The sequence below is a fragment of the Macrobrachium rosenbergii genome, chromosome 4 (assembly GCF_040412425.1).
Source record: "Macrobrachium rosenbergii isolate ZJJX-2024 chromosome 4, ASM4041242v1, whole genome shotgun sequence".
Classification (NCBI taxonomy): Eukaryota; Metazoa; Arthropoda; class Malacostraca; order Decapoda; family Palaemonidae; genus Macrobrachium; species Macrobrachium rosenbergii.
In genome coordinates, this window is record NC_089744.1 from 59053909 (window position 1) to 59081598 (window position 27690).

Sequence of the window (27690 nt, forward strand, 5' to 3'; positions counted from 1 at the left end):
TTTAGGGTTAAAAGTGAAATTTATCTACGGGAATTTATTTCCATGGGATTAGGAGGTAGTAAATTCCGTATTTATGTGTTCTAGTTTACTACTGCATTTGATTATAGAATATGGTAATACTAAATTTACAGCAACAAAATCACATTTTATTTACGCTAGTTCATTACAATAATCATCATATTTCTAAAGCTTCGCGAATGAATTTCAAAATTTATGGTCAACGATGTTTCTTTTTCAGATTTTTCAATCAAGAATTTTGCTCCAATTTTACCAAACACGAATTTAGCAAATAATTAAATAGTATGAAAAAGGCGATACATGTATGTAGTTACATAAATAAACAAGGTTCGAACGCGTTAAATTAACCCATAAATAAAAGGGTAAACGATAAATGCATATAAACAGGCAAATAAATGAGGCGGGAACACGTTAGCCCATATTGAAGAGTGCTTAACCATTCGCTGCAACTGGAAAGCTGCGGTGTTAACCCGAAGCAGTTTAACGCCATCGTTTTTGGATTGAGTCAAATCGGCTTTACATTCCACTTTTCCAGCGTTATCAGTTTTGTTATTCAGTTTTTTCCCTCTGCAGTGTTATGTACATCGCGATGGCACACTCTCCAGTTTGGGGAACTTTTTAACTTTAGTTTTTGACAATATTGTTTTGCAATATTATTGATCATTGGCTGAACACGAGGCATTTAGGTAGATGTTTTAATGTGCGTGATTAGTACTATATTTTTTTCGAGCACCGTATTTACAATAGAGCGTTATGGAAGAAGACGTCACCCAGTAATAAAGTTTATGTATAAAATAACCTCTCTACCATTACAACTATATCTCACATTCATTGTTAACTAGAATGAATTCATAAAAGAACTTTCGTCTTTTGAATTTTTTATGTATTTACCAAATCTTTTTGTTTGGTAAGAACCGGATAGGTGCACTTCATCCCTTTCAATTAAAGACCCTCAGAGCGGCAATAAAAAGAAGATGAAGAAGGAACCGGAAAGATTTAAGTATGGGATCCTTCCCACAGAAACACCTGAGCCAGGTAGTTGATATAAGAAATCCCCCTTTATCCTTTCTTTCCCATTTTCTCTCACATTCACTTCCCTCTTCCCACCCCTCCCTACTTTTCTCACTCCTCCCTCTAGGAAATGTTTTATGGCTTCATTATTGTTCAACACAATGTAAAATATTCCCGCCATTTCTCACATGTGATTCCGGCGGCTTGAATGTATTATTCGGGCGCGTTCTCTCCATCACTGTCGCGGACACTGCATATGAATTATTACGGGCCATTTAGGGAATTCAGGGAGCGACTTCAACCCCTGCCCCTCTCCCTCACCATACCTCCACTCACCCATTTACCTAACAAAGGAAAATTCGAGGGAGAGACTATAGGGGAATTTTGCGGGTGGGATAATTGTATGGGTTTCTCTCGGGGATTGCCTGGATAGGGCTTAGTTACGATATTCGCTTGGTGAACTCTTGCCCCTCCAAAATAATGATAATAAAAATTATGGTAATTTCTCGCAGCCTGTTATCCAGACGAAATGAGGGTTCGGGTTATTTTAGAGATCGTGGAACAATATATAGTCACCCTCAAACATCTGGAGAAATAGAGTCTTAGGTGAAAAATAAGTGAATGATTCTTTCACTGCACAGCAGACAAGGCGAAGCAGTTATTTAAAAAGAAAAAAAAAGAAAAGTAAGCCGAGTTAGGAATCATAAATCATGGAACTAATGAAGTCACTTTTACTTACGACTTTTGACCTTTCGATCGTTGAGCAATAGAATTGCTCATGTAATCTGGTTGATTTATGCTGGAACGTTGGTATAACATGGAAAGTGATTGTTTTACTGTTGCTAGTTACAACGTTCAGTTCACTTCTGGGTCTTTCATCTTAGGCAATTTAGAGCTGCTCTTAACAATGAACATAGTTCTGTAAATAGCAAAGCAATCTTATCTGAAATGTAATATATATATATATATATATATATATATATATATATATATATATATATATATATATATATATATTAATATATATTATAAGGTTTTTACCTGGGGAGGGATGTGGAACTTAACATGGAACTTTCAAATCTGACGAAAGGTGTTGATTCAGATAAAACATACATAAAGGAATGTAAGCTGAAGGCCTTACTTCAACAGGGAGAGTTGCAGCTAAACACTTAGGGCCACTTAAATCACTTATATTTACAAATAACAATTATATCAGAAGGATGGGGAATTTCGAAAACAAGAAAGGTGAAACAGAGTCCTGTCGAACAGCTAAATTTACAGCAAATTAAACAACAGAGCTAGGGAATATCCACTTCGAAGAACACCATTGGGTGAGGGGCAGTGGTTAGGACCACGGCGCAAGCACAAGATGAACGGTTGACTCCACAGCTAGCAACTCCGTCTGCAATCGAGAACAAATTCAGTTACTTACAAAAACTAGATAGCATAATTATATAGAATCGAGGGGGGTGCACAGAAGGTGCCAAGGCAACTCGATTCTAGGCACTGGTAAACATGTGTGAATTTTGGACATTTACTCACTGCACTAAACAAGTCAGGTCTTTGGGGGAAATCGTACTTCAAAAAAGAAAATAAGTTGAGTAGAAGAATAACAGATTTGTGAATGGTTCAAAACCTTGCTTCTGGTGCTTTACCTTTACCTTTCAGCGCCAACATGGAGGGCAAAAATTTACAGTACTTGCACTGTAAAAAGACTAAGGCTCAAAGCAGCCTGGGAAGAGTCAAGGTTCTGAGGGAGCGGAGGACAAGGGGCAAGAGTGTGGATTCTCCAGCCGGGTGTTTCTGAGGAGTGCTGCCCATGCGCTGCCTTTTAAGACCTCAGCAGATTATGATTCTCTCCCTTCCAGATGGTGGTGTGTACTCGCCTGGCAATCCGTTTTCTATGCCTTCGGACCATGTGGTAGGCACTGGCCAGGTGGTGATTAGTTGCTATGGCCTGGGTGCTTTCTCTGTTTGGGTTAATCTTCTTCGCCAGCTCGTGTGCGCCTCCAATGGGGATTTGGTCTCCAAAAGGCGGTACCAGAAAAAAAGGTCTGGAGCAGTCACTAGTTCAAGGAAGAGGATTAAAAGATTACTAAGGGGTGAGGAACGAGAGATTTTCAGGAAGGGGCAATACTTTCCCACAACCTGCCTTTGTTAATCAGCGGTGTTATTAACGTTACTGTACTTATTTCAATTGGAATAAAAGTAAGTGTAGTTTATATGGTACATTATTGCAAGCTTAGAGGGCGAGGTGATGTCTTAGAGGAGGTCTCCCTCGTGATAATATATATTACATATTGTATGTATATATATATATATATATATATATATATATATATATATATATATATATATATATATATATATATATATATATATATATATATATTATTTATTTATTTATTTTTATTTATTTACAACGGGCAGAAATATAAAATCAAGTCACAAATTGAATAAATAAACAGAAATTTCAAGGGACTAAACGAATTCTTTGTAGCGAAATCAGGCTTATAATGAAGCATTTGGTATATCCCAGTGACAGTTTTATTGTTGAAAATGGTATGTTATAAAGAAATTATATATTTCCATGTGATTTACGGGAATTAATATACGGAAGAATCCCATGATTTGAATTCCATAATACGTGTAAATTTGTGTTTTAATTTTCAAGAATTCCAAAAAAGGTCATAACTATAAACATGAATTTTTAATATTGCAAACATTGTAGTAAAAGCAAAATTTTTAGGCATACGTTGTCTGTTACTAAATTTTAAAACAAATTTGATAATGATGCGGTTGCAATAGTGTATCACCTGTATTCCACCCTGTGTTCAAACAAGGAAGATAATTCACACTTTCCAAGAGTGTTCTTTTATAACGAACGACGCTTATAACGAAATGCTGACAACGCGACGATCCTAGGGGTTCGATATAGACAAACTTTACTGTATTTATATACATACATACATATATATATATATATATATATATATATATATATATATATATATATATATGTATATATATATATTGTATATATATGTATAGTTAGTGTGTGTATAGATATTTATATATATATATAGTTATATATATATATATATATATATATATATATATATATATATATATATATATATATATATATATATATACATGTGTATGTATGTATATATGACGTTGACAAATAAAAAGTAGGTTTTATAAAAAGACCCGCCAACCAAATTAAATTTTCTCGCCGGCATACAAGACTCTGACTGGTACTTTGAAGTGACGTCTGGGAAAGACCAAAAAGGCCAGCGTCCCTTAGGCTTGAAAAATCTCTAATAGCTCTGAAAAGGAGACTGGGTGGCGACATGTTCCAAACGACCAACATTTCTTTGCCTATTGCCTTTTTAATTAGATTGAAATATTTTTTACTTTGATTCGTTTTTCGGTGGTCTGTGTCCACATACAGTATCTTTTTTTGCCATTTCTTATTTTTATGTGTATTTGTGCTCTCTCTCTCTCTCTCTCTCTCTCTCTCTCTCTCTCTCTCTCTCTCTCTCTCTCTCTCTCTCTCTCTCTCTCTCAATTAAAGTGAAGAGCAACTTGCATCTTTCTGTGTAAGATTTTATGTGGTATTCATTAATGAAATTAGTGTATGTAATTAATAAGCAACCAGTATCCACCTTAATCTAATACTAAGTATTTTCAGATGAAAATTAGTAGGGACAGGAAAACATTACATAGGACGTTCATACGTGATTTTTAAGGTCTGATTGTGAAGTGAGTTTAAGGGTAGATTCTGTAGTCAATTAGAAATTAAAAATAATCTTTGCGAAAAGTTTATCTTGTACAGTATCTAAAATGATGAAGGATCCAAGAGTCAACCATGTACGCCTGGAATATTTTTTCGAAATTACATAAATATGTCAGAAAATGCTCACAACATCGGAATACATTGGCATCTCTCTCTCTCTCTCTCTCTCTCTCTCTCTCTCTCTCTCTCTCTCTCTCTCTCTCTCTCTCTCTCTCTCTCTCTGTATGTACACACATATATATATATATATATATATATATATATATATATATATATATATATATATATATATATATATATACATATATATACATATATATATATAAGAGATAGAGGGAGAGAGAAACAGTGGGGCATTGTGTTTCAGGCAATATATTAAAAAATAACTGGCGCTAACAAAGACCAGTAAATTCATCACTCGTTTGGGTGTTGGACGAGCAGAATATGTCTGCAAAATAACATGAACTGTAAAATAATCGCTTTTGTAGGATTAATTCTTGATTGCTTTTTATATGAATCACTGAATGCGGATCAGCTTAGAGGTCTGCTACCTTAGCATGCATGCCAACGGTTACACGCAATGATCATAATTCTTGTTTAAAAGAAAGTTTTTTTTTCTTTTCATTCGTAGAACCAGGTTTTTCTGGCAGAAGCTAAAGATTTATGTATTTGCGACCCATAAGTCTTACAACGCACTGATATGTGATGAAGAAAAGAGAACAGTTTCTGTTGTTTTTAAGAACCTGCCATATATATCCTATGAGAGAGGAACTACTTACAATTTAAAGCTCATATTTTTTATGTGTAGATGTAGATATATTCGCAATATTTACAGAAGAACTTTACTTATGAATAACGAGTCAAATCGCTTCAAGATGGTTTTTGCGTGTCTACAAAATGTTTTTCCCGTGTTCGTATATTCAGGATTAGGGTGAGTTACGTCAGAAAAGTTGAAAGATGACTCGGCAGTATTATGAGATTTATGTAATGGATTCTGATTTTAGTACCATGCATTTTTTTTTCTAATATTGCTGGTAACATTATTTTTCCACATAGCTGAGATAATTTGAAAAAGATGCCTTTTAATTGATCATATATGCTAAACTAAATCGCTACTAAGATTATCAAAAGCCTTAGAAATTTCTGATCGAATACATTTCTGTGCGCATCTGGTAAATTTATGTCGCTAGGTCGATGATTAAATAAAAAAATATATTTTGAAACTACAAGACTTTCATGAAATTAAAGGATACGAATTCGCTATTTGTATACTGAAGGGTTTACTAACTGTAAAATTTGAATACTGAAAGTGGAGACAAAAAAACTGAATCATTTGCTAGTATTTACCTAGTTACATTGTATTTATAATTACAAAAACAATCTTCTTTAGTATTAAAGATTTGAAAAGTAACCCTTATTGAACAAGTAATAAGGAAAATGCAAAGATCTGTGGCAATGAGCTCGTTAGTGATGAAATAATTTCGTAGTGTTGTTTAGTTGCCTGGGTTAAGTATTTTTTTTTTTTTTTTTTTTTTTTTACTTTAGTTAGGTTTAGAATGTGTGAGTTTTGACATATTTCGATCAGGGCTTTTCCACAACAATGTAATATAGGAAGTGAAAGATGAAATAATCTGAGCTCAAAACTAATTGTTAATTGTTAGATATGCAGTAAAAACGATGGTTGAAAATTAATTTTATGGGAAAATTGTCATTTTAAATTTTTTTATTGTTCCTGATTCCATTGTTTCGGGATTGTGTAAATAGCTAATCATCTGTGTTTTAAGAATACTAGCCTAGTTATATTTTAATGTAAGTATATATATATATATATATATATATATATATATATATATATATATATTTATATATATATATATATATATATATATATGTACATATATACATATATAATCTATGTACAATATATATATGTATATATACAGTACATATATATGTATATAGCGTATGTATTATTTATTTTCTTGAATTATAGTGTCTTTTGTGGTGAGGTAGTGATGTTGAGTGAGATTGCATTATTTCTTATCGAGGTACATACTAGAAAATGATATTTCAGTGTAAAAATTTATGCTCATGTATAATCTGTGAAAATGAGACTATCCTACATAATTCACTTCATTTATGATGGAGATTTTAGTTTAGGTTTTGTAGGGGTCTTTTTATTTTTTCATTTCTCTTTATTCATCTTTGAATGCGTCACGCAATCTTTAACTTTCAGTAATTTTAAATACTGCAATGTAAGGGAAGTACCAACCTCAGTATATGTTTAAAAAATGACGAAGAATTGCTGAACATTCTCCTGTAAAATGGAGTGTTTTTAAAGTATTCTTCAGCAGATATGAAAAATACCGAGATCATCGTAAATTCGCCGCAGATGTGTTTTAGATAATAAAGAGGTGGCAGATTTTGCTGGCAACGTCCTGTAAACTAGATAAGGCTGGCGTTACTGAAAGAACTTGTGTCATCATAGTTTTAAACTTATTTGGGGCGAGAAAAAGCGGTCATGTTGTTAGTTTAACCCTGCACTACATTCTGCGCGGGTTTCTTTTTCTTTATGCTCCTTCGTCATTCAGTCATTGTGATATGCTTATACTCGTAAGTACAGTTCGCAGTATTCATGCGGGTATATATAAATGAGTTTTCTGATAACGATGTTTGAGGACTTACTATGATTGTTTATGTAATCCTTTATTTAGGAATGTTAGGCTCGAAGCGTAATTATTGAAATGAATATTATTGTAGAGTTTTTCATAGTAAGGGAAATTATTTGCGTGTTCAGACTGTCTTGCAGTTTGCTATTCGTTGCAGGTTTTATATGTACTGTATTTTGCTGACGCCTCACGTAAATCTAAATATCATGTAAAACACCCTAAGGGTAAATTCATTTTTCGGTTAAAAGTAAACAAACAAAAAATGCATTGTTCTTCCTACTCAGCCTTAAATTAATCCAGCCTCATGCACACATTTTCCCCCAGTATGAAATTTCTGGTGGGGCTGGGGTAAGAGGTCAGGGGTTTGGGGGTTGGACGAGAGGTTTCCGTGAGGCCGATAAATTAATTTTACGTCCCCACCAAATGATGATGATGCCTACCCTTATGGAAATATATTGACCCTCCCCCTTGGTTAAAAGAAACACACTCGCTTATGGCTGGGGACCAGAGCTTGCGCATGCTAGCTGGACAGACATGGACAGGGAGGAAACTTATTGTTTTTTTTACTGACACAGAGAGTTTTTCTTTTGGTACGTATACGTAGACGGAGAAGAAGCCTCTAGGTTTATCACACCAGACTATGAGGGTTTGTTTTTTCATCATATGAAGGCAAACAGAAAGTTTCCAGGCTTTACTCTCCAGATCTGTGCCCTTTATTTATTTCTTTTCACCCAGCGGATAGGAAAAGGAAGTGTTTTTATACTATTTGTTTTAAGAAGAATGTATATTCCGTTGTGTGTCATGTAAGGACAGTCCTTATGCTTTACATGAAGAACGCGTAATATCGTTAATTTTAATAAATCTTACATCATAATTGACATTTTACACGATCTTCAAAATTTGAATAAAATTCATTGAAATTTGCATTTCGGAACAAATCATTTGACCTGATTTAATAGCAACGAAGATTATGAAAGGTGTTATTTTAGAGGCAGAAAAATATTCGTAGTATTGATTAAAAATGATTTTCTATGATTAATCAATACTACTCTGCAGTTTTATGTACCTTCCAATATGTCTTTGGAAATTCATAAAGATGTTGACATCCGAAGTAACTTGAGCCATACCAACTCCAGACGGTGTAAGATTTCGAAATTATTCTTAGCTCTTGAGTGCTGTTGCTGTGTTACGCACACTAAAAATCATTCGGATCTCACATACGTTATGAATTATGTTTCAAAAGTGGACACAGACATATTCGTTTCCAGTGTCCTTTGGGGATTTGCGTTGTATTTGTATGTAGAAAAAGTCTTTTTTTTCGGCACAGCTTATCAGTTCACGTCGTTATAAACTCTTAATCTCCTTATACTTCCCGCGTTTTTAACAAAATAAAGGAGAGGTTTTTTAAGAGGTCATGATGTTTCTTAGAAATCTTGCACCATAATCTTGATACATCGAAGAAAAAATATAAGATGAAGAAGTGCGATATAAATATCAGAATGTTCGCATTCATCTTCTCTCCATTGATCCACCTCTAGTTTGGGGTTGCGGTTTTATTAAAAAAATATCCAACAGATCTCAAGACCTCCTTGTCACCTCAGTTTTTTGTTCGGTGCGAAACATTTTAAATACAGAATAGTAAGCGTAAATATTCTACAGCAAAAATACACATGAAGTAACTAGCTCTCTCTCTCTCTCTCTCTCTCTCTCTCTCTCTCTCTCTCTCTGAACCGGTAAATTTCAGGTCAAAGAAGGCTTAACAGCGACAATTAATCATATTCAATAATGGCTTTTCCATGCGAAAAGGTTTATGTTTATGTTACGTATGATGAATTCAGTGTAAAACAATAACATAATAACATTAACGGAATGAAGGAAAAAAAATAATAGAACAATGATACTTTAAAGAATTTAGATTAAACGAATTGCTGTGAAACTCTCTTGAGTGCCTAGTTGTTGTTGATGAAAGTTTATGATATATTACAAAAACTTTCCTCGTTATGTCGAAGCACATTGACGGGGTGTTGGGCGGAACAGTAATAGATGGAACAGTAACCAGTCCCATATATCTGTTTGTTTTACCGAAGGTAGACACCACACCAACGATAGAATATACTCTTGTTGTAAACTGTCCATATGCAAGCTTGTATCATCCTTTTAATGAGGGATAGACGGGTTGCAGTGGCTATAACTAAGCAAGTTCACTTCTATCATTTTTTTTTTTTTACGTTGCTTTTGAATTTGTATTTTGGAAACCGGCTTAACAGTTGAGGAAAATGTTTTAGAAATGAATATCACAACCGGAAAAAATCTGATCAACAAGTAGTCAGCTCATTTGTCACATGAAAGCTAAAGGTTCTCCGGAAAGACTAATTGCGAAAATTGATAAATTAATTGGTGGGATTTGGTATCTGACAAAAGGATTTATATAATTGTCAAGTTTTATTATTTCATGGAGAAAAAAAGACCAGCGCTGATTGAAATACGTGTTAGTAAATTTCTCAGTAAAATGAATAATAATTGATTGTTGGATTTTACGACCTCTGGTCGAAAATATAGCAAATGGTTTTTTAGAGATGACGAAATGGAGGCGATAATGTAAATCAAGGGAATAGGCTAAATACGAACGAAATCAATTTTGAATTTTAAAATAAATGTAGAACTCGTGCTGATGTGTCGGTGTAAGTAGAGTAAATGTAAGGCATAAATATCAGATTGTTGAATGTTACTGAGCGTGCTGATAATATGAACCAAAAAAATCGAAGACTGAATTAGATATCAGTTAAAATTAAGGACAGGCTAGTACCAAAAGGAAGGCTTCATGAATAAGAATGTAAAGGAACAAGATTATCCAGACTGAATTGACTTTCAACATGATAATGGCAGTGCAGAAATGAGTAAACCACAAGTAAATTAATCATCGTGCTGAAGACCTACGAGTTTTTGTCTCTTAGCATTACCTGAGAAAAATTACGTGAGTAACCTATGAGAAGCGTAGTTTAGCAAGGCTGTGACATCACAGAGTATCTTGAGTAGTTATTATTTGATGCTGGGAGTGATTTATGTCTTGTGTTTACTGAATAAAGGAATTGACATCTCCATTACTAAACTTGAATGTTTTGGAGAAACAGGTGCATTCTTAAAAAGTATTCGAGTTCGTTTGTGAGTCGTTGGCCAGTCTTAATAACGTATGTAAAGTCAGTATGGATAACATAGGGGATAGATTCTTTTCATATAAAGTTAAGAGATTTAATATTTTTGTGTTAGAAAGCTAGAAAATTTATTTCAAAGTGTAAGAAAACTCAAAAAATTCAAAATTCAATCTGATACATTTAACATGCACATGGGAACATAGAAAGAACCTAAAATGTAATATATCAGTGATGAAAATTATAACAGCAATTAAAGTCAGTATTTATCCAACTCTTGCCAGGTAAATCTTCAGAATCCGTGGTAAATGGGTAATGAAATTGAGAGATCTTTTAGAAAGTCTAAAACTCTAACAGCTATGATTGGATGTTCATTAATTTGTGTGTCTGTAAAATACAGTTGTAACAGATTTCTTGCTGATGAAGCAAAGTTACTCCAACTATTATAAATAAGGATTTATAAAAACGTGTTCCATGTAACGTTTAATGATCATTACACAGGCTGAATGGACATTTTGTTATCAATTCAATTTAACACGAGAAATGTAAAGAAATAATATTATTAGTTTTTCATTATTTGTGTATTTTCGTTTTTTGCTTTGCAAGGTTGTGGCAGAAGTGGATTTTACCACTATTTTACCGAAATATATTGCCATTTGGCCTATGACTTTTCTGTTTGGTATTGGCTGTTCTTCACCGTTATTTAAACAAGATTGTCTTTTTATAAACCATACACGTTTTATTGCCTCTGAGCTGGTTTAGATGCTTAATGTTGTAAGCCCAACAGAATGGTATTTATCGTATGGTTGAGAGGAACTACTTATTCTTTTGTTTAAGACGTCGTTTTTCACCGCTGATTGCACGGAAATAAAAACGAAGCAAACGGTTCTCCCACTCACATTTATGTCCCTATTCCAATAGTATCTCCTTGGAACCAACATTCTTTCGTGCTTCTGTTATCATTTTATTTTTTTATTTTTTATTACTTGTTCCTGACGTGCTAAAATATCTTTTGTTTGGAGGGGATATTCACGTCGGGCACAGTAGTTTGGCCTTTTTTTTTTCCTATATTACCTACTAAAGAGGTCCTAACTGAGAACTGCGGAATTCGGCATCACTGATCTAGTAGCCAGTATCGGTCAAGAGACGTAATTACTTTTTCTGATAAAATATGTGTAGTAAATCACTTGAATAAGTACCGAAGTTTTTATTTTCCAAAGTATATCTAATTTAGACTCGCAGGCAGTGCAAAAATTATTCTCGCTTTCAAACATTCTTTTTGTGTGAAAAATCATCAATTGATGACTGAAATAATGAATTTAAATGTCTTACAGAAAACTGAAAGATTTTTTTTTTTTTTTTTATAAATTATTCAACGACGATTAAATAAGGCTAATATGACAATGCGATATTGGATATGAATAACGTAGCCATTTCTTATGGGGTGGAAAAAAATTAATTCTTCTGTTCCGTGGTATTTCCGGAAAAAGTTCATGAGAACTAGTTATATTTCTTTTTCTGTTACACATGCAAAATATCACTCTTCTTTATTTGCAAACCGGGCTTGAATGAATATATATATATATATATATATATATATATATATATATATATATATATATATATATATATATATATATATATATATATATATATATATATATATATATATATATATATATATATATATATATATATATATATATATATATATATATCATATATATATATGAATGAATTTTTATCACGTCACACATTCACATACATACATACATATGAATGAATTTTTAACGTCCTGTGATTAATATCCAATTCGCTCTACCTCGGAAATAATATATTTTCATATATGTTACCGAAGGGGAATTTTTTTAGTTGATAATAAGTTCGTCGCCCCGTGGGCTCGAACCAACGAAAGACAAGAACTCAGGACTACAGTGACACCTTTACCCACACGGCCGTGCCCACGGGACGACGAACTTATTATCAACTAAAAAAATTCCCCTTCGGTAACATATATGAAAATATATTATTTCCGAGGTAGAGCGAATTGGATATTAAAGGACGTTTGTAGCCTAATGCTTATACATACATATGTGTGTGTGTGTGAGAGAGAGAGAGAGAGAGAGAGAGAGAGAGAGAGAGAGAGAGAGAGAGAGAGAGAGAGCATGATTTTGTATGTCTGTGTGACCCTGTCCGCTCGCTAACGTGCGTTAATTTCTGTGCGTTCTTTGCTTTTCCTGAGAACATTATTTTTTTTTCTTAATTTTGTTCTTCTCTGCCTTAAATTATAAAACATTCCGAAACAAAACGTTAATACGGAGGATTGTCGTTGACGCTACAAAGGTATATGTATTGCATCATTATAAGGATACAAAAATAAAACAGTAAAAACATTAATAATTTTATAAACCTGAAGAACAATATGGAATCTGAGCGTTCCTCTTATTATTAGGAATGTTGAATCGCTGACGACGAAGGAACTAAGAACTGATTGATTTTTATTTCGTTTAGATTTATACTGACTTAATGTTGTGACTGTTTCATGTTAATTCATAATCGAACCTTTGAATGATGGCGAACATATCTTTTAGTTTTCTTTATGAGTGTTTCAAGAACTGTATTCAGTATTGTCAAATTACCATACTTTTAAAAATAATTTCTGATTCATCTCTAGTTATTTTTTCGTTTGGGGTGACATAAACGTCAAAATCCTATGGTTGGCTCTTGATCATTTTTGGTTGCAAGCCCCGCAACGAATCTTTTAGTAAAAAAGAGTTCTGACAATTTTCAGTGTTATTTCCATCTTTTCCCGAAACAGATATTATTATTATTATTATTATTATTATTATTATTATTATTATTATTATTATTATTGACAGTAATGTAGTTGAAATTATACTTTTCTCTGCACAATTATCCATTTTTGAAGGACTGTGTTTTGTTTCAGCATACCGGAATATGGGCACTTCTATGAGCTTAGGAATACTTTATGCGCTTTTCAGCAATATTACTAAACGTCCATGTAATGCGTAGCTTTAAAACATATCTATGAACATTTGTTCTTATTTTAGAGGGTTGCATGAGCGCATTGTACACTGGAATATTACGTTTTTTAGGAAGATTTTGTATTATTGTGGCCGGATGCAAGATTAATACTGTTTTCTGTTAGGGATAAATCAAGAAAAACTGCAGAGATTCTTAGAAAATATGAAAGAGATTTTCAATAACATAATACACAACAGATTCAAACAACTTGTGTCTTTTCAGTATTTTGACTACCAAAGGTTGTAGTTATGCAGCTCAATCCACACGATAATATCAGAGCCAAATATATTTGCAATCTTAAATGAGTTTAGAATTGAGTCATGATGAATACAGCAGGACAAAGATTTTATTTTTATTATTTTTCAGTTAGCTTCTTATATTTGGAAACTGGTTCATCTTTTCTTTGCTTTTCCTTTCGTCTATTCGTCAAAATCTTTTATAGCATAACAAGAATATAGCGCTACTGCAGATATCAGATTATGGAGTATTTATCATCACTTGTTTACCAGTTGATAATAGACATGTCTTGTTGTAATTACTCGCACACACACACATACATATATATATATATATATATATATATATATATATATATATATATATATATATATATATATATATATATATAATGTAAGCAATTTCATTGATATATCATGATGACAGGTACATTACAAATGAAAAAATCATAGAATTTTTTCATTGTTTTTCATAGATTTCCGCTACTTAGGATAATACGCAAGGGATTTTCGTTAGTATTCTAACGAGAGTGCATCTTATAGGAAACGTGCTTCGCCTGTTATTTTTTGTAATGGTAAACTTAATTTTTTAAATGACTTTTGTTTCTGTAACGTTTCAAGACTATTTTTTTTTCTTGCACAACGTCATTCCTTTCTCACTTAGATGATTTGTCATATCATAGAGTCTACGGATGATTGTAATTAATTCAGAACTTTGTTTAAGGAATAAAGTTGCCTTTACAATATCTGCAGTCGGGAGAATTTTGTATTACAACTCTCCTTTTTTTCAAGATCTTGTCTTCGATGAATGGCAGGAGTAAGGCCATGAATAATTAAAAATGAACTTGAACAAAAATTGAAAAGTCAACCATTATTTTTTTCAGTCGCAATTATCAATTCATGACAAGAGAAAACATTATTGGAAAATAATTACAATCTTTGTTGACAACCAAAAAATATGAAATGCACGCTTTTATTTCGTAGCTCCCATCACTCTTGCAATAATGAAAAAAAAAAGTTGGTTAAAACGAGCCAAGAAAAGAATTTTTATTGCATGGATATGGAAATTGTTATAAAAATGTTCGACTCGAACGGAGGGGAAAATGGTTGAGCGCAGCCCCAAGCCAAATGTCCATGGAAGCTATAGCGGCCGAAGCGTGGCCCCGATAAACTTTCCAACAATGTTGTAAACATTAGTTTAATGTATACACATAGTTAGAGGTCGTGGGATATTGATCAAATACCTTCCATCAGCGATATGATGCTTGCATTTTGGACAATCCCCCCAACCCCTCTCTCTCTCTCTCTCTCTCTCTCTCTCTCTCTCTCTCTCTCTCTCTCTCTCTCTCTCTCTCTTCTGTGTTTCTTGCTGAATGAAGTTAAATTAAGTCTACGAATATCGAACTTGAGGAGACATTCGCTCTCTTTTTCAGTCTATCTGTCTACAGACCTAATAAGTATGTATGCATCTATCATTTGTTCTATTTCTTTGGTATGGAATTTACTTACTTCTTCGAAAACAGTACATAAAACGACATTCACATCTCATCTTCACCATCATCCTCGTCATCGTCATCATCATCCTTATACAACATTGTATTTCAGCTCAAGAAAACTACAGCTGCATCCACCGTCACTCCCAACCTAATGTATTTTTCTTAGCTCCGTAACACTGCATGATATGTATTGTATTAATTAGTGACTAACCCGACTAGTAGCAGACCGGAATTTTTTTCTAGTAACAATGATAAACCACATTTTTTTCAAATATGTCTTATAATCTTTGATTGCTTAGATATAAAATATCTAGATATTTTCTACCTTATATATCTAAAACAAGTATAGATATTTTCTATCATCCATATTTAATTAAATGTATTAGAGATTTTATACCTGCTATATTTAAAATCTACTAGAAATTTTCACCTTACAGTATTTAAATCATACTAGATATTTTCACCTTTACTCTATTTAAAAATGAACTAGAAGTTTTCACCTACTGTATTTCAAATATAACTAGAGACCATTTTCAAACCTGATTTCCAAAAGAAAAGAGACTGAGAATACTCGTTTCATCCTGGTCCAGTTTTGATGTGCCCCCGGCGCAGCCGCGGAGCATATAGTTGTTTTTGTTTGTTGTCGTGTTTTTTCTAGTGTGTTTGTTGACATGCCGTGTTGGCGTTTGTTGCAGATGTCAACTTGGTGGCGGAACCCAAACCTCACCAGATAGGCCGGAAGAGGCCTAATGTTGCAAAGAGTGGGGCCGATTGGTGAGTTTCTATTTTGTGGCTTTTGATTTTTCTTTTCATTTTTGAATAATTAGAGAGAATCCCTTCACTTCATTTTGCCTCTGAGCTTCCAAAAGTGAATTTTACACGCTCAATTATTACTTTTATATATATACATACCTTTTATCCTCATATGAATATTTATAGATTTTCATAATGACTTTTTTTATTGTTATAATCTTTTGCAAGATGCTTTTCAAATTTTATTTCCCGAAGGAACAAATCCTTTGTTTGTGCATCTTTCTTTGTCCTTGTTCTCCTGTTCTTCCTCTTCTCTTTTTGTTCAGGATTTTGTTTGTTATATGTCTCAAAGATGTATCTTTTTTTCTATTTTTTTTTTTAATATGCATTGCCTCTACTAATAATTTCTTTTACTAATATGTTCCTCACTGTTTGTAATTCATTACATTTCTTATTTTTCAGAATACAGTTCATCACATAATTCTAAAACCATCATATTTTCGTACTCCATAATGAAACTCTTCACTTAGACCTAATCTTTTATGTTATTGCGAGGTTTTTCCACATCTCCAAAAAGACAAATAAAACAACATCTGTTTTAGGCTAATTTTAGGTTGAGTTTATGGGAATAGCGTCCAACATTAGGTAAACAATGTTTTAATTTAAGGGTTTGTTTTCCTGTTTTTGAAAATGTGTTTAACATTGTCTGTTATGATATAAGTAAGGATAGTGTTAATCATATATCAAGCATAACACAGGTCTCTATACATCATCCTGAGCGAGACAAGTAAATTTTCAACGTTAACTGGTTCATGAATAGTTTAGGTTCATGTCAGTCTCAGATTACTTGATATTTAAAGATCTTGATTATGTCGAAGATTTCATAAAGGACCAATCAACGATGCCGACTTTGATTTCAACTGGGACTCTTTTAGATAGAATTAAACTACTTAAGAGCAACGTGAAAACCCTGTGCCTGTCATTTGATATAACTTTAGACAAGACGAGTCATCTTTATCACTCTAGATAAGATTAAGATAAGGTATACATATAAGTTTCATTCTACACTAACAATATTCGAAAAAATGTATTTGTGTTTTTTGGGTTCTATTTTGAAAGATGGTCAGTGTTTTATTATCTTTAAATATCACTGTTATGGTTTTTGATTTACAACTATTATTGTTCTTTAGCCCCATTATATCAATATAAGTTATAAACTGCATGCCAAAATATATCATTATTTGCCTCCACGCTTCTCTGAAAGTTCATTAAGATTCACTTAGGTCTTTGTATATACATAGCTATCTTCACATTTGTGCTTATTGAAACCCTTTTAAAGGGATTTAAGGGATCCATATCATGTCTGTGCCGACTTTAGAATGTAGTTTACGACTGAAAATAATGTTATTGTTCCCCTTAACTTGAAACATGGTAGGTATGTTTTTATTCGTATCTCTTTATATGTATTGTTAATGTTATGAAATAACATAAGAGCCTGCATATTTCAGGTCTTGGTTTCAAAGCCAGGTTTGCTTGTGTGAAGTGGTAGATTCTTCCCTTTCTTTAGAAATTATTTAGAACTTAGGGCAAAATGTTAAATTTCGGCTAAATATTTTAACATATCCTTAACCTTTGTTTTTTTTTTGTACCATCATCCCCAAATACAAAAAGTAAATTGATGTTAAATTCCAAAAGACAAAGTAAGAAAACCACTTCGCTCGTATTCGATCTGAAAACTGCTTGAACTGATATGCTTTCTTTGACTAAATCCTTCGGGAACCCGTGCTCCTGACTGCATTTGTCCATCCATTTATATGTTTAGCTATCTGTCTATATATATATATATATATATATATATATATATATATATATATATATACACACTTGTGTGTCTGTGTATACATACATGTATATGATCAAGACCACATTTCATATATATATATATATATATATATATATATATATATATATATATATATATATATATAAATTTTATATATATATATATATATACACAGTATATATATGTGTGTGTGTTTGTCTGTCTGTCTGTTTGTTTTTGGTCTGAGAGAGAGAGAGAGAGAGAGAGAGAGAGAGAGAGAGAGAGAGAGAGAGAGAGAGAGAGAGACTTGCCAGTAATTTAAATCAAATACCGGGATTTCATTTACGATTGAAGAGGATTTGTCTTCAACCTCCTGTTTTCTTTGCAACTCTCTTTTCAGGATTATTGTAGTTTAAGGTACACTGTGCTTATATCAATAGAAATCTGACAGTGTTGCATTATTACCATTTATTCATACGCAGTTATCCTTGCAATTAGAAGGTAGTATCGAAGAGCGCATAAGAATTGTCTAATTCGCCAGATGTTAAAGGAGCTTGTTGTCGAAGGAATCTCCGATAGATCTTTGGGATCTTTGAGTCTGTCTCGCTTTGCTTGGCAAAAAGATTGCCCCACTGCGCCAGGCCATTGCATAAAGGAACTAATAGGATCGCGAAAGACTAAATCCTCTTATCGTTTCGACCCGACAGTTTACATATTTCATCCTTGCATTTATTGTTTTATTCCCTTGATTGGAGGGTTCCCGGTCACTTGACTCTCTCTGACTCCTAGACGTTGAGTGAACGACCCTTGCGTTTTCCCTTCGCGGTGTACTTTATTTCCCAGATTTTTCTCTTTCATAAAGAGGGGCAACAGGAGTTCTGAAATTATTCTGTATTATATATGTTTATTTTCGTTACTCATCTTTCATTCCACATATTTTTAAAATAAATAATTATTTAACTAATAATCTTCTTAGACAGGACTGTTTAGTAGCTGCCCATTCTTTTGCTTTCTGTTTCAGCTGTGTTTCAAATTATGTAAATTTTTGTAACTCTCAGGGTACTTTTGCCATGTAGTCGTATTGCGCAATATCACTTGGTCGTTACGGGAGACGCTTAAGTACATGACGGTGCAGTAGGTAATCAGGAGATCAGTTAAGCGGTCATGTTGTTAATGAAATTAATGTTGGTATTAAATGGCCACTGAATTGAGTAGAATTATTTAGATATTTTAAAATTTACTTTTTTTGCCATTTAATAATTATTTGATTTTTACAAAATAAATTTGAGGGGATGAAGTTATTTTCTTAAATGGAAAAAAAGAAATTCATGTAGATTTTACGTGAAATGTTTGTTTCATTACATAAAGGACTTGTTTACTCAGGTGAAGGCAAAATAGGTGTCTTTGTTTACCAATGATAAGTGTTATTTACGTTTTTCGTCCTTGAGGAAGAATCGAATCGAGGAGAAAATTTTTCTTTTAGTTCCTCCCCAAAACGAGTACTTTTAGATTTCTTCCAGATAATATGAAACTTTTTTTTCTCGGCCTACATCCAGAAAGAGGGGAGGGGGTTAGATAGAGTGAATTGGAACAGTCAGTAACAAAACTTAGGTTCCATATGGTATTTTGACTTTTAGTACTATTTTCTCATGGCTATCCTTATGTTCAAATATTAAATATCCACTATAATCTGACTTTCCTGATGAGCTCTTCACCCTGTTTTTGATCTAGCGTACGTAAATTGCATGATTTTCATATTAAATTATTGAGCATAGTGTACCATCAAGCATGGTTGATTTTCAGACACAGTCAGGGGACATGTTTCAAGATTCGAATATAAAGTTTGTAAATAGTTTAGCAAAGAATCAAGCAACGTTAGTTAAATGAAAAAGCTTGGCGTTGATTTAAAGAAAGTTTCACAAAGAATATTTAATTTCACTGTGATAACTTGTAATATAAGTATTTATCTGTGTACTAGTTTATTTACTGATTTATTTATTGTAGCCTACTAAAAACTAGTAAGAATCAAAACGAAATGATTCGGATGATGAATAATGAACAGTGTCGATGTTTGCTTGACCAGTTTACCGTAGACAGGAAGAAAAATCCACTGCAGAGTATCTGAGCAAGCAGTATGGCTGTGATGAATACATCAGGCTAATCCCACCTGCGTGAACTTTTCGGGTTATAATCTCAGCCGTCGGTCTCGGAAATTATTTATTAGTCTTTGTGGTGTGTAGTTACAAATCACCCTTAAGGCATCCCGTTCATATGATTATTTAATCAATCAGTTTTTTTTATATTTATTTAATCAATCAGTTTTTATATTTTTTTCCTCTTACACAAAAGGTGCACAGTTCAGGTAGGTCCCCATTTGTATATTCTTTGAACGCACTTACGTGAGGTAAGAGATGAATGTTTTAGTGTATAATTAGGGGGTTTGGCATTTCCATATAGAGTTTTTATGCCTGGATTGTCTCCATTTTTCTCTCTGGAGACACACACACACACGCGTGTAATATATATATATATATATATATATATATATATATATATATATATATATATATATATATATATATATATATATATATATATACATACATACATACATACACACACATATGTATGTATGTATGTATGTAATGTATGTATGTATTTATATATATTATATATATGTGTGTGCAGGATTTTTTTGTGTATGTGTTAAACCAGATATTTATATATATATATATATATATATGTATATATATTATATATTTATACATATATATGTATATATATATATATATATATATATATATATATATATATATATATATATATATATATATATATATATATATATATATATATATATATATATATATATATATATATATATATATATATATATATATATATATATATATATATATATATATATATATATATAGTTTATGTGTGTTTTTGTGTGTGTATCTGTTAAACCAGATATTTAATTACAAAATTATATATATACATATATTTACATATATACATGTATATATATATAAGTACATATATACATATATATGTATATACAATCATGAAGCTACAAATGTCGCTTAATATCAAATTCACGCTACCTCGGGAATATCTCCGATAGAGAATTATCACCGAAGGGGAATTTATAAGTGATAAATGGATTGGTACTGCCGGGTCACGAACCCTCGACACAGAACTTATCCAGCAATTCCAGTCGACGTTGCCACTGAGCCATCAAGAGAGGTATAAGTCAATGCCAAGTCTGCTGTAGGGTTTTTACCCGTCGTAAGTGGGGAAGTTGTACTTACCCTCGACATTAACCCACCTCTGCCATGATAGTTCATTGGTACATTAGGAACACGCAACTCTTTATTATGAAATTTTTTATCACACCGTGATTTATATACAATCATGAAGGTACGAATGTCGCTTCATATCAAATTCACGCTACCTCAGGAATGTCTCCGATGGAGAATTATCACCGAACGGGAATTTATAAGTGATAAAGGGATTGGTACTGCCGGGTCACGAACCCTCAACACAGAACTTATCCAGCAACTCCAGTCGACGTTACCACTGAGCTATCAAGAGAAGTATAATTCAATGCCGAGTCTGCTGTACTGTTTTTACCCGTCGTGAGCGGGGAAGTTGTACTTAGCTTGGCATTAACCCACCTCCGCCATGATAATTCATTGGTACGTTTTGGAACACGCAGCTCTTACTGTGAAATTTTTTATCATACCGTTATTTATATACAATCATGAAGCTACAAATGTCGCTTAATTTCAAATTCACGCTACCTCGGGAATATCTCCGATGGAGAATTATCACTGAAGGGGAATTTGTAAGTGATAAATGGATTGGTTCTGCCAGGTCACGAACCCATGAAACAGAAATTATCCAGGAATTACAGTTGACGTTACCACTGAGCTATCAAGAGAGGTATAAGTCAATGCCAAGTCTGCTGTAGGGTTTTTACCTGTCGTGAGCGGGGAAGTTGTACTTAGCCTCGGCATTAACCCACCTCCGCCATGATAGTTCATTGGTACGTTAGGAACACGCAACTCTTATTATGAAATTTTTTATCATACCATTATTTATATACAATCATGAAGGTACAATTGTCGCTTAATATCAAATTCGTGCTACCTCGGGAATATCTCCGATGGAGAATTATCACCGAAGGGGAATTTATAAGTGATAAATGAAATTGGTTCTGCTGGGTCACGAACCCCCGAAACAGAAATTAACCAGCAATTACAGTTGACGTTACCACAGAGCAATCAAGAGAGGTATAAGTCAATGCCGAGTCTGCTGTAGGGTTTTTACCCGTCGTGAGCGGGGAAGTTGTACTTAGCCTCGGCATTAACCCGGCTCCGCCATGATAGTTCATTGGTACATTAGGAACACGCAACTCATATTATGAAATTTTTTTATCACACCGTGATTTATATACAATCGTGAAGCTACAAATGTTGCTTAATATCAAATTCACGCTACTTCAGGAATATCTCCGATGGAGAATTATCACCGAAAGGGAATTTATAAGTGATAAATGGATTGATACTGCTGGGTCACAAAACCTCGACACAGAACTTATCCAGCAACTCCAGTTGACGTTAGCACTGAGCTATCAAGAGAGGTATAAGTCAGTGCTGAGTCTGCTGTAGGGTTTTTACCCGTCGTGAGCGGGGAAGTTGTACTTAGCCTCGGCATTAATCCACCTCCGCCATGATAGTTCATTGGTACGTTTGGAATCGCAGCTCTTATTATGAAATTTTTTATCACACCGTCATTTATATACAATCATGAAGCTACAAATGTCGCTGAATATCAAATTCACGCTACCTCAGGAATATCTCCAATGGAGAATTATCATCGAAGGGGAATTTATAAGTGATAAATGGATTGGTACTGTCGGGTCACGAACCCTCGATACAGAATTTATCCAGAAACTAAAGCTGACGTTACCACTGAGCTATCAAGAGAGGTATAAGTCAGTGCCGAGTCTGCTGTACTGTTTTTACCCATCGTGAGCGGGGAAGTTGTACTTAGCCTTGGCATTGACCCACCTCCGCCATGATGAGTACAATTTCCCCACTCACGACGGGTAAAATCAGTACAGCAGACTTGGCATTGACTTATATCTCTCTTGATAGCTCAGTGGTAATGTCGACTGGAGTTGCTAGATAAGTTCTGTGTCAAGGGTTCGTGACCCGGCAGTACCAATCCATTTATCACTTATAAATTCCCCTTCATTGATAATTCTCCATCAGAGATATTCCTGAGGTAGCGTGAATTTGATATTCAGCAACATTTGTAGCTTCATGATTGTATATAAATCATGGTGTGATAAAAAATTTCATAACAAGAGCTGTGTGTTCCAAACATACCAATGAACTATCATGGCGGAGGTGGGTTAATGCCGAGGCTAAATACAACTTCCCCGCTCATGATGGGTAAAAACAGTACAGCAGACTCAGCATTGACTTATACCTCTCTTGATAGCTCAGTGGTAACGTCGACTGGAGTTGCTGGATAAGTTCTGTGTCGAGGGTTCGTGACCTGGCAGTACCAATCCAGTGATCACTTATAAATTCCCCTTCGGTGACAATTCTCCATCGGAGATATTCCCGAGGTAGAGTGAATTTGATATTAAGCAACATTTATAGCTTCATGATTGTATATAAATCACGATGTGATAAAAAATTTCATAATAAGAGTTGCGTGTTCCAAACATACCAATGAATTATCATGGCGGAGGTGGGTTAATGCCGAGTTTATGTACAACTTCCCCGCTTACGACGGGTAAAAACAGGACAGCAGACTCGGCATTGACTTATACCTCTCTTGATAGCTCAGTGGTAACGTCGACTGGATTTGCTGGATAAGTTCTGTGTCGTGGGTTCGTGACCTGGCAGTACCAATCCATTTATCACTTATAAATTCCCCTTCGGTGATAATTCTCCATCGGAGATATTCCCGAGGCAGCGTGAATTTGATATTAAGTGACATTTGTAGCTTCATGGTTGTATATAAATCACAGTGTGATAAAAATTTTCATATATGTATATATATTATATACATGTGTGTATCTGTTAAACCAGGTATTTAATTATTATAGATATATATATATATATATATATATATATATATATATATATATACATATATATATATATATATATATATATATATATATATATATATATATATATATATATATATATATATATATATATATATATATATATATATATATATACTGTATATTTATACACATATATTATATTATGTTATATTATATATATACATATATACAGTATTGTGTGTATATATATATATATATATATATATATATATATATATATATATATAATATATGTATATATATAATATATATATATATATATATATATATTATATATAATAATTAAATATCTGGTTTAACAGACACACACACACACACACACACACACACACACATATATATACATATATATATATATATATATATATATATATATATATATATATATATATATATATATATATATATATATTTATATATGTATACATATATATATATATACACATATATATATACACACATACATACATACATACACATACACACACAGTGTGTGCGGTATTATTTCCTATACAGCTTCACCTATTATAGCACTTTCATAAGAATTTTTACTGTAATAAAAAAAGCGCCACAAACCTTAAGTGTTAGTAAGGTGAAATTCAGCTGTGCATGTTATCTACAAATAAATATTATGCATAAGTTTGTGTACTCATAATTTCTCATATCCGCTTAGATCTACTTACGGTAAATGTAACACTTGCTGTAGCGTTCATAAATTGCAAGCAAGGACGCAGTCACTGATTGTGATATATTACCTTTAATTATTCCATTGAGAAATGAAAACTTATATTTTGTGAAAGTATTTCTTGACATTGTATGGCTTATGGATTATCCAATTTACTTTAATAGATGAGCTCAGAGGGTAAATAATTATGATTACAAAACGCATTACGTATCCATATATTTATTTTTTTTGTAACAACATTATTCCAAGTTTATTAGCTTATACTTGCCGTCGTTTAGCCCTATTCTGCCTCTCTCATCGCTAATCTTGATATGAGCACTGTATGTACTGAGATTGAGGGTACCTTGGTCTGAGAGCCAACAGAGGCCGTAACGTCCCCAGGGGTTGGACTTTCAGTCTCGATTGTATCTTATATTGTTGTTATTTTTGACCGTTTGATTACACTAGGTATAACGAGAACACAGAAATTTACCGCTTTGTTCAAATTAAATGCGTATTAGCCCTATATTACGATCTCGCCTCTCGAGATCGACAGGTTCTTTAAAAAACACACAAATGGGCTGAAATGACTGACGAGAGGTGACAAACAAAGGAGGGAGGAGCTGAACAAAACCAAAAAAATTACCTTAATATTAATATATTTACAAAATAGCTACATACATAATATACAGTGAGTCAAGGTTCTGGGTGGCAAAAACACAAAATAATCAACTAACAATAATATTTAAAACCAGTCAACGAATCAATAAACACATCCACACTGCAATAACAAGGCCATGAAAAAAATCATAAAATCATACAGATACAAATAGAATAAACAATAACAAAATAGGCAGCATAACGACAATAACAATCTTAACAAAAACAAAACAATAGGCAGCATAATACATAATTAAAATTAACACTGAAGCGGCATAATGTACATAGAGCAAAACGGGAACACTTACTCAAACAATGAGGACCACAGTCCAATGCCGGACGATCAAGACAGAGCCGATACGACAACCACCTCGTCCTTGGAAACAATATGGACGTCCTCCTCGAACGCTGGACGATCAAGACAGAGTTGATACAACAACCATCTCGTCCTCAGATACAGTATGGAGTTCCTCCTCGAACACTGGACGATCAAGACAGGGTTGATACAACCACCATCTCGTCCTCAGATACTCTCCGCTGCTCTGCTGCCAAGACTCTGCCTCTCTGCCGCTCTGAACCTGACTGGTCGTTCTGCCCTCCAGAACCTGACTGACGAAGTCTGACGCCATCCAACAGACGTCAACTCGCCAGCAATTGAAAACAATGGAGGCAACAATCCACCAAGAGAACAATCGGCAAACGATTGTTCCTAACACCCTAATAGAAACCTCTGTTTATGAGATAAATATTTTAGGAAAGTAAAGAAACGTAAATTCAGGAACTTCCTCAAAAGTAGTTCGAAACGTGCTACTAAATTTCTTGTTGCGTAACCTTACTCAGTAGAACCTGTTTTAGTACAAGTATTTATATCTTATGCTTTATGCTAAAATTCCTTGACTTAGTATCGTTGGAAATCATGTAAGAGAACCGTTTAAAAAAAATCCTCTGTAATCCTGAGTAATGCTAGGCATTAATTATGTCTTCCTTGATCAATTTTTACAATAAGCATGCTTGCACATATATTAAAAAAATATTCGTTCATTGTTTCGTATGCGAAAGTGTTTTGGGCTCGCTACTTTTATATAGGTGTTTAAAATACTGATTATTATAAACTTATAAGAATATATTTGTCAATTTCCAGGTATCTAAGGAATACGTTCAAACAATGCCTTATGTTAAGAAAACTTTTTGTATATTTTGCTTATCGAAATCGAAAAAGTATTTTTTTTTCCCTTCTTCCTTTCTTATAATCCACAGGAAACTTTTTAACGGTATGTATTATTAATCTCCCGAGAAGTAACAAGTTTAGTATATTACAAATTTAGATGCAGTCGCTATTATCCATAAAGCAGTCGCAAGTATCCGTGAACTATGAAACTTGTTCCCCAGCGTTCCGCGTAAGATGTTGGAATAGTTAATGTTGACAGTTTCCAAGAGTTAACAATTCCAGACATGAAATGTTGAACATCGAAAACTCTAAGGATAATTTCACTCCAACTTGTTCTCTCAAAATATTGTATTCAGACGGCTGAATGTCATTACCACATGCGTAACGAAGTATCGAATTATTTTTTCCTATAATTTAAGTTGGGGAAAAGGATCTCTTAGTTTTTTTTAAGAAAATATCGGTATGGCTGAAAATTCTGTTCATATGTGGCTATATGCTTCATGTTCTGTTTTAGTTAAAACTGTATAGGATTTAGTTAAGGACAGGCTTTCGAGGGATAGTATTAATTCGCTTCATAATTATGCTTCAGGCAGTTAATATTGCTGATATAGTATATAACATTATCATCGTCTGCTGAAAACTGAAGACGTCGCTTTTACAAAAGTACTCTACCACAAAACATTGCTTGGACTGTCCTCAAAAGAAATTAGGTAATATTACCACAGTAATACCAACAGTAAGTTAATTCAGTCGTAACAAAGTCAGAACAACCTAGGTTTGTCATTTTCATGAGCCATTATGGACAACTATCTGCAGGAGCAGGTATTCAGATAAAAAAAAGTGAATACCCAAGGGGTGAGTTGTATTATAGTCTCATTTGTATAATATAATCATACTTCTTGATAGGCCCATTAGGAATTCGTGGAACAAAGGCTAGATCACTTGATGCCATACATAAACACATGTGTTACCCAGTCGTGAGGAAATTTCAATGCTTACCTTTTTCTGCGAAGTCGATAAGTCCCGTCTATTGGTAGCTT

General features: G+C 33.4%; 1 protein-coding gene across 12 annotated transcripts in view; it reads left to right on the plus strand.

Moving 5' to 3' along the window:
• Positions 1-27690, plus strand: part of LOC136834961 (RNA-binding protein Raly-like) — a 732807-nt gene that overhangs the window by 591848 nt on the left and 113269 nt on the right. For all 12 annotated transcript variants that reach the window (XM_067097862.1, XM_067097884.1, XM_067097962.1 and 9 more), the window contains one exon: positions 16122-16200. In XM_067097862.1, the coding sequence (XP_066953963.1) occupies positions 16122-16200 (79 nt within the window). The remainder of the gene's footprint in view (positions 1-16121; positions 16201-27690) is intronic.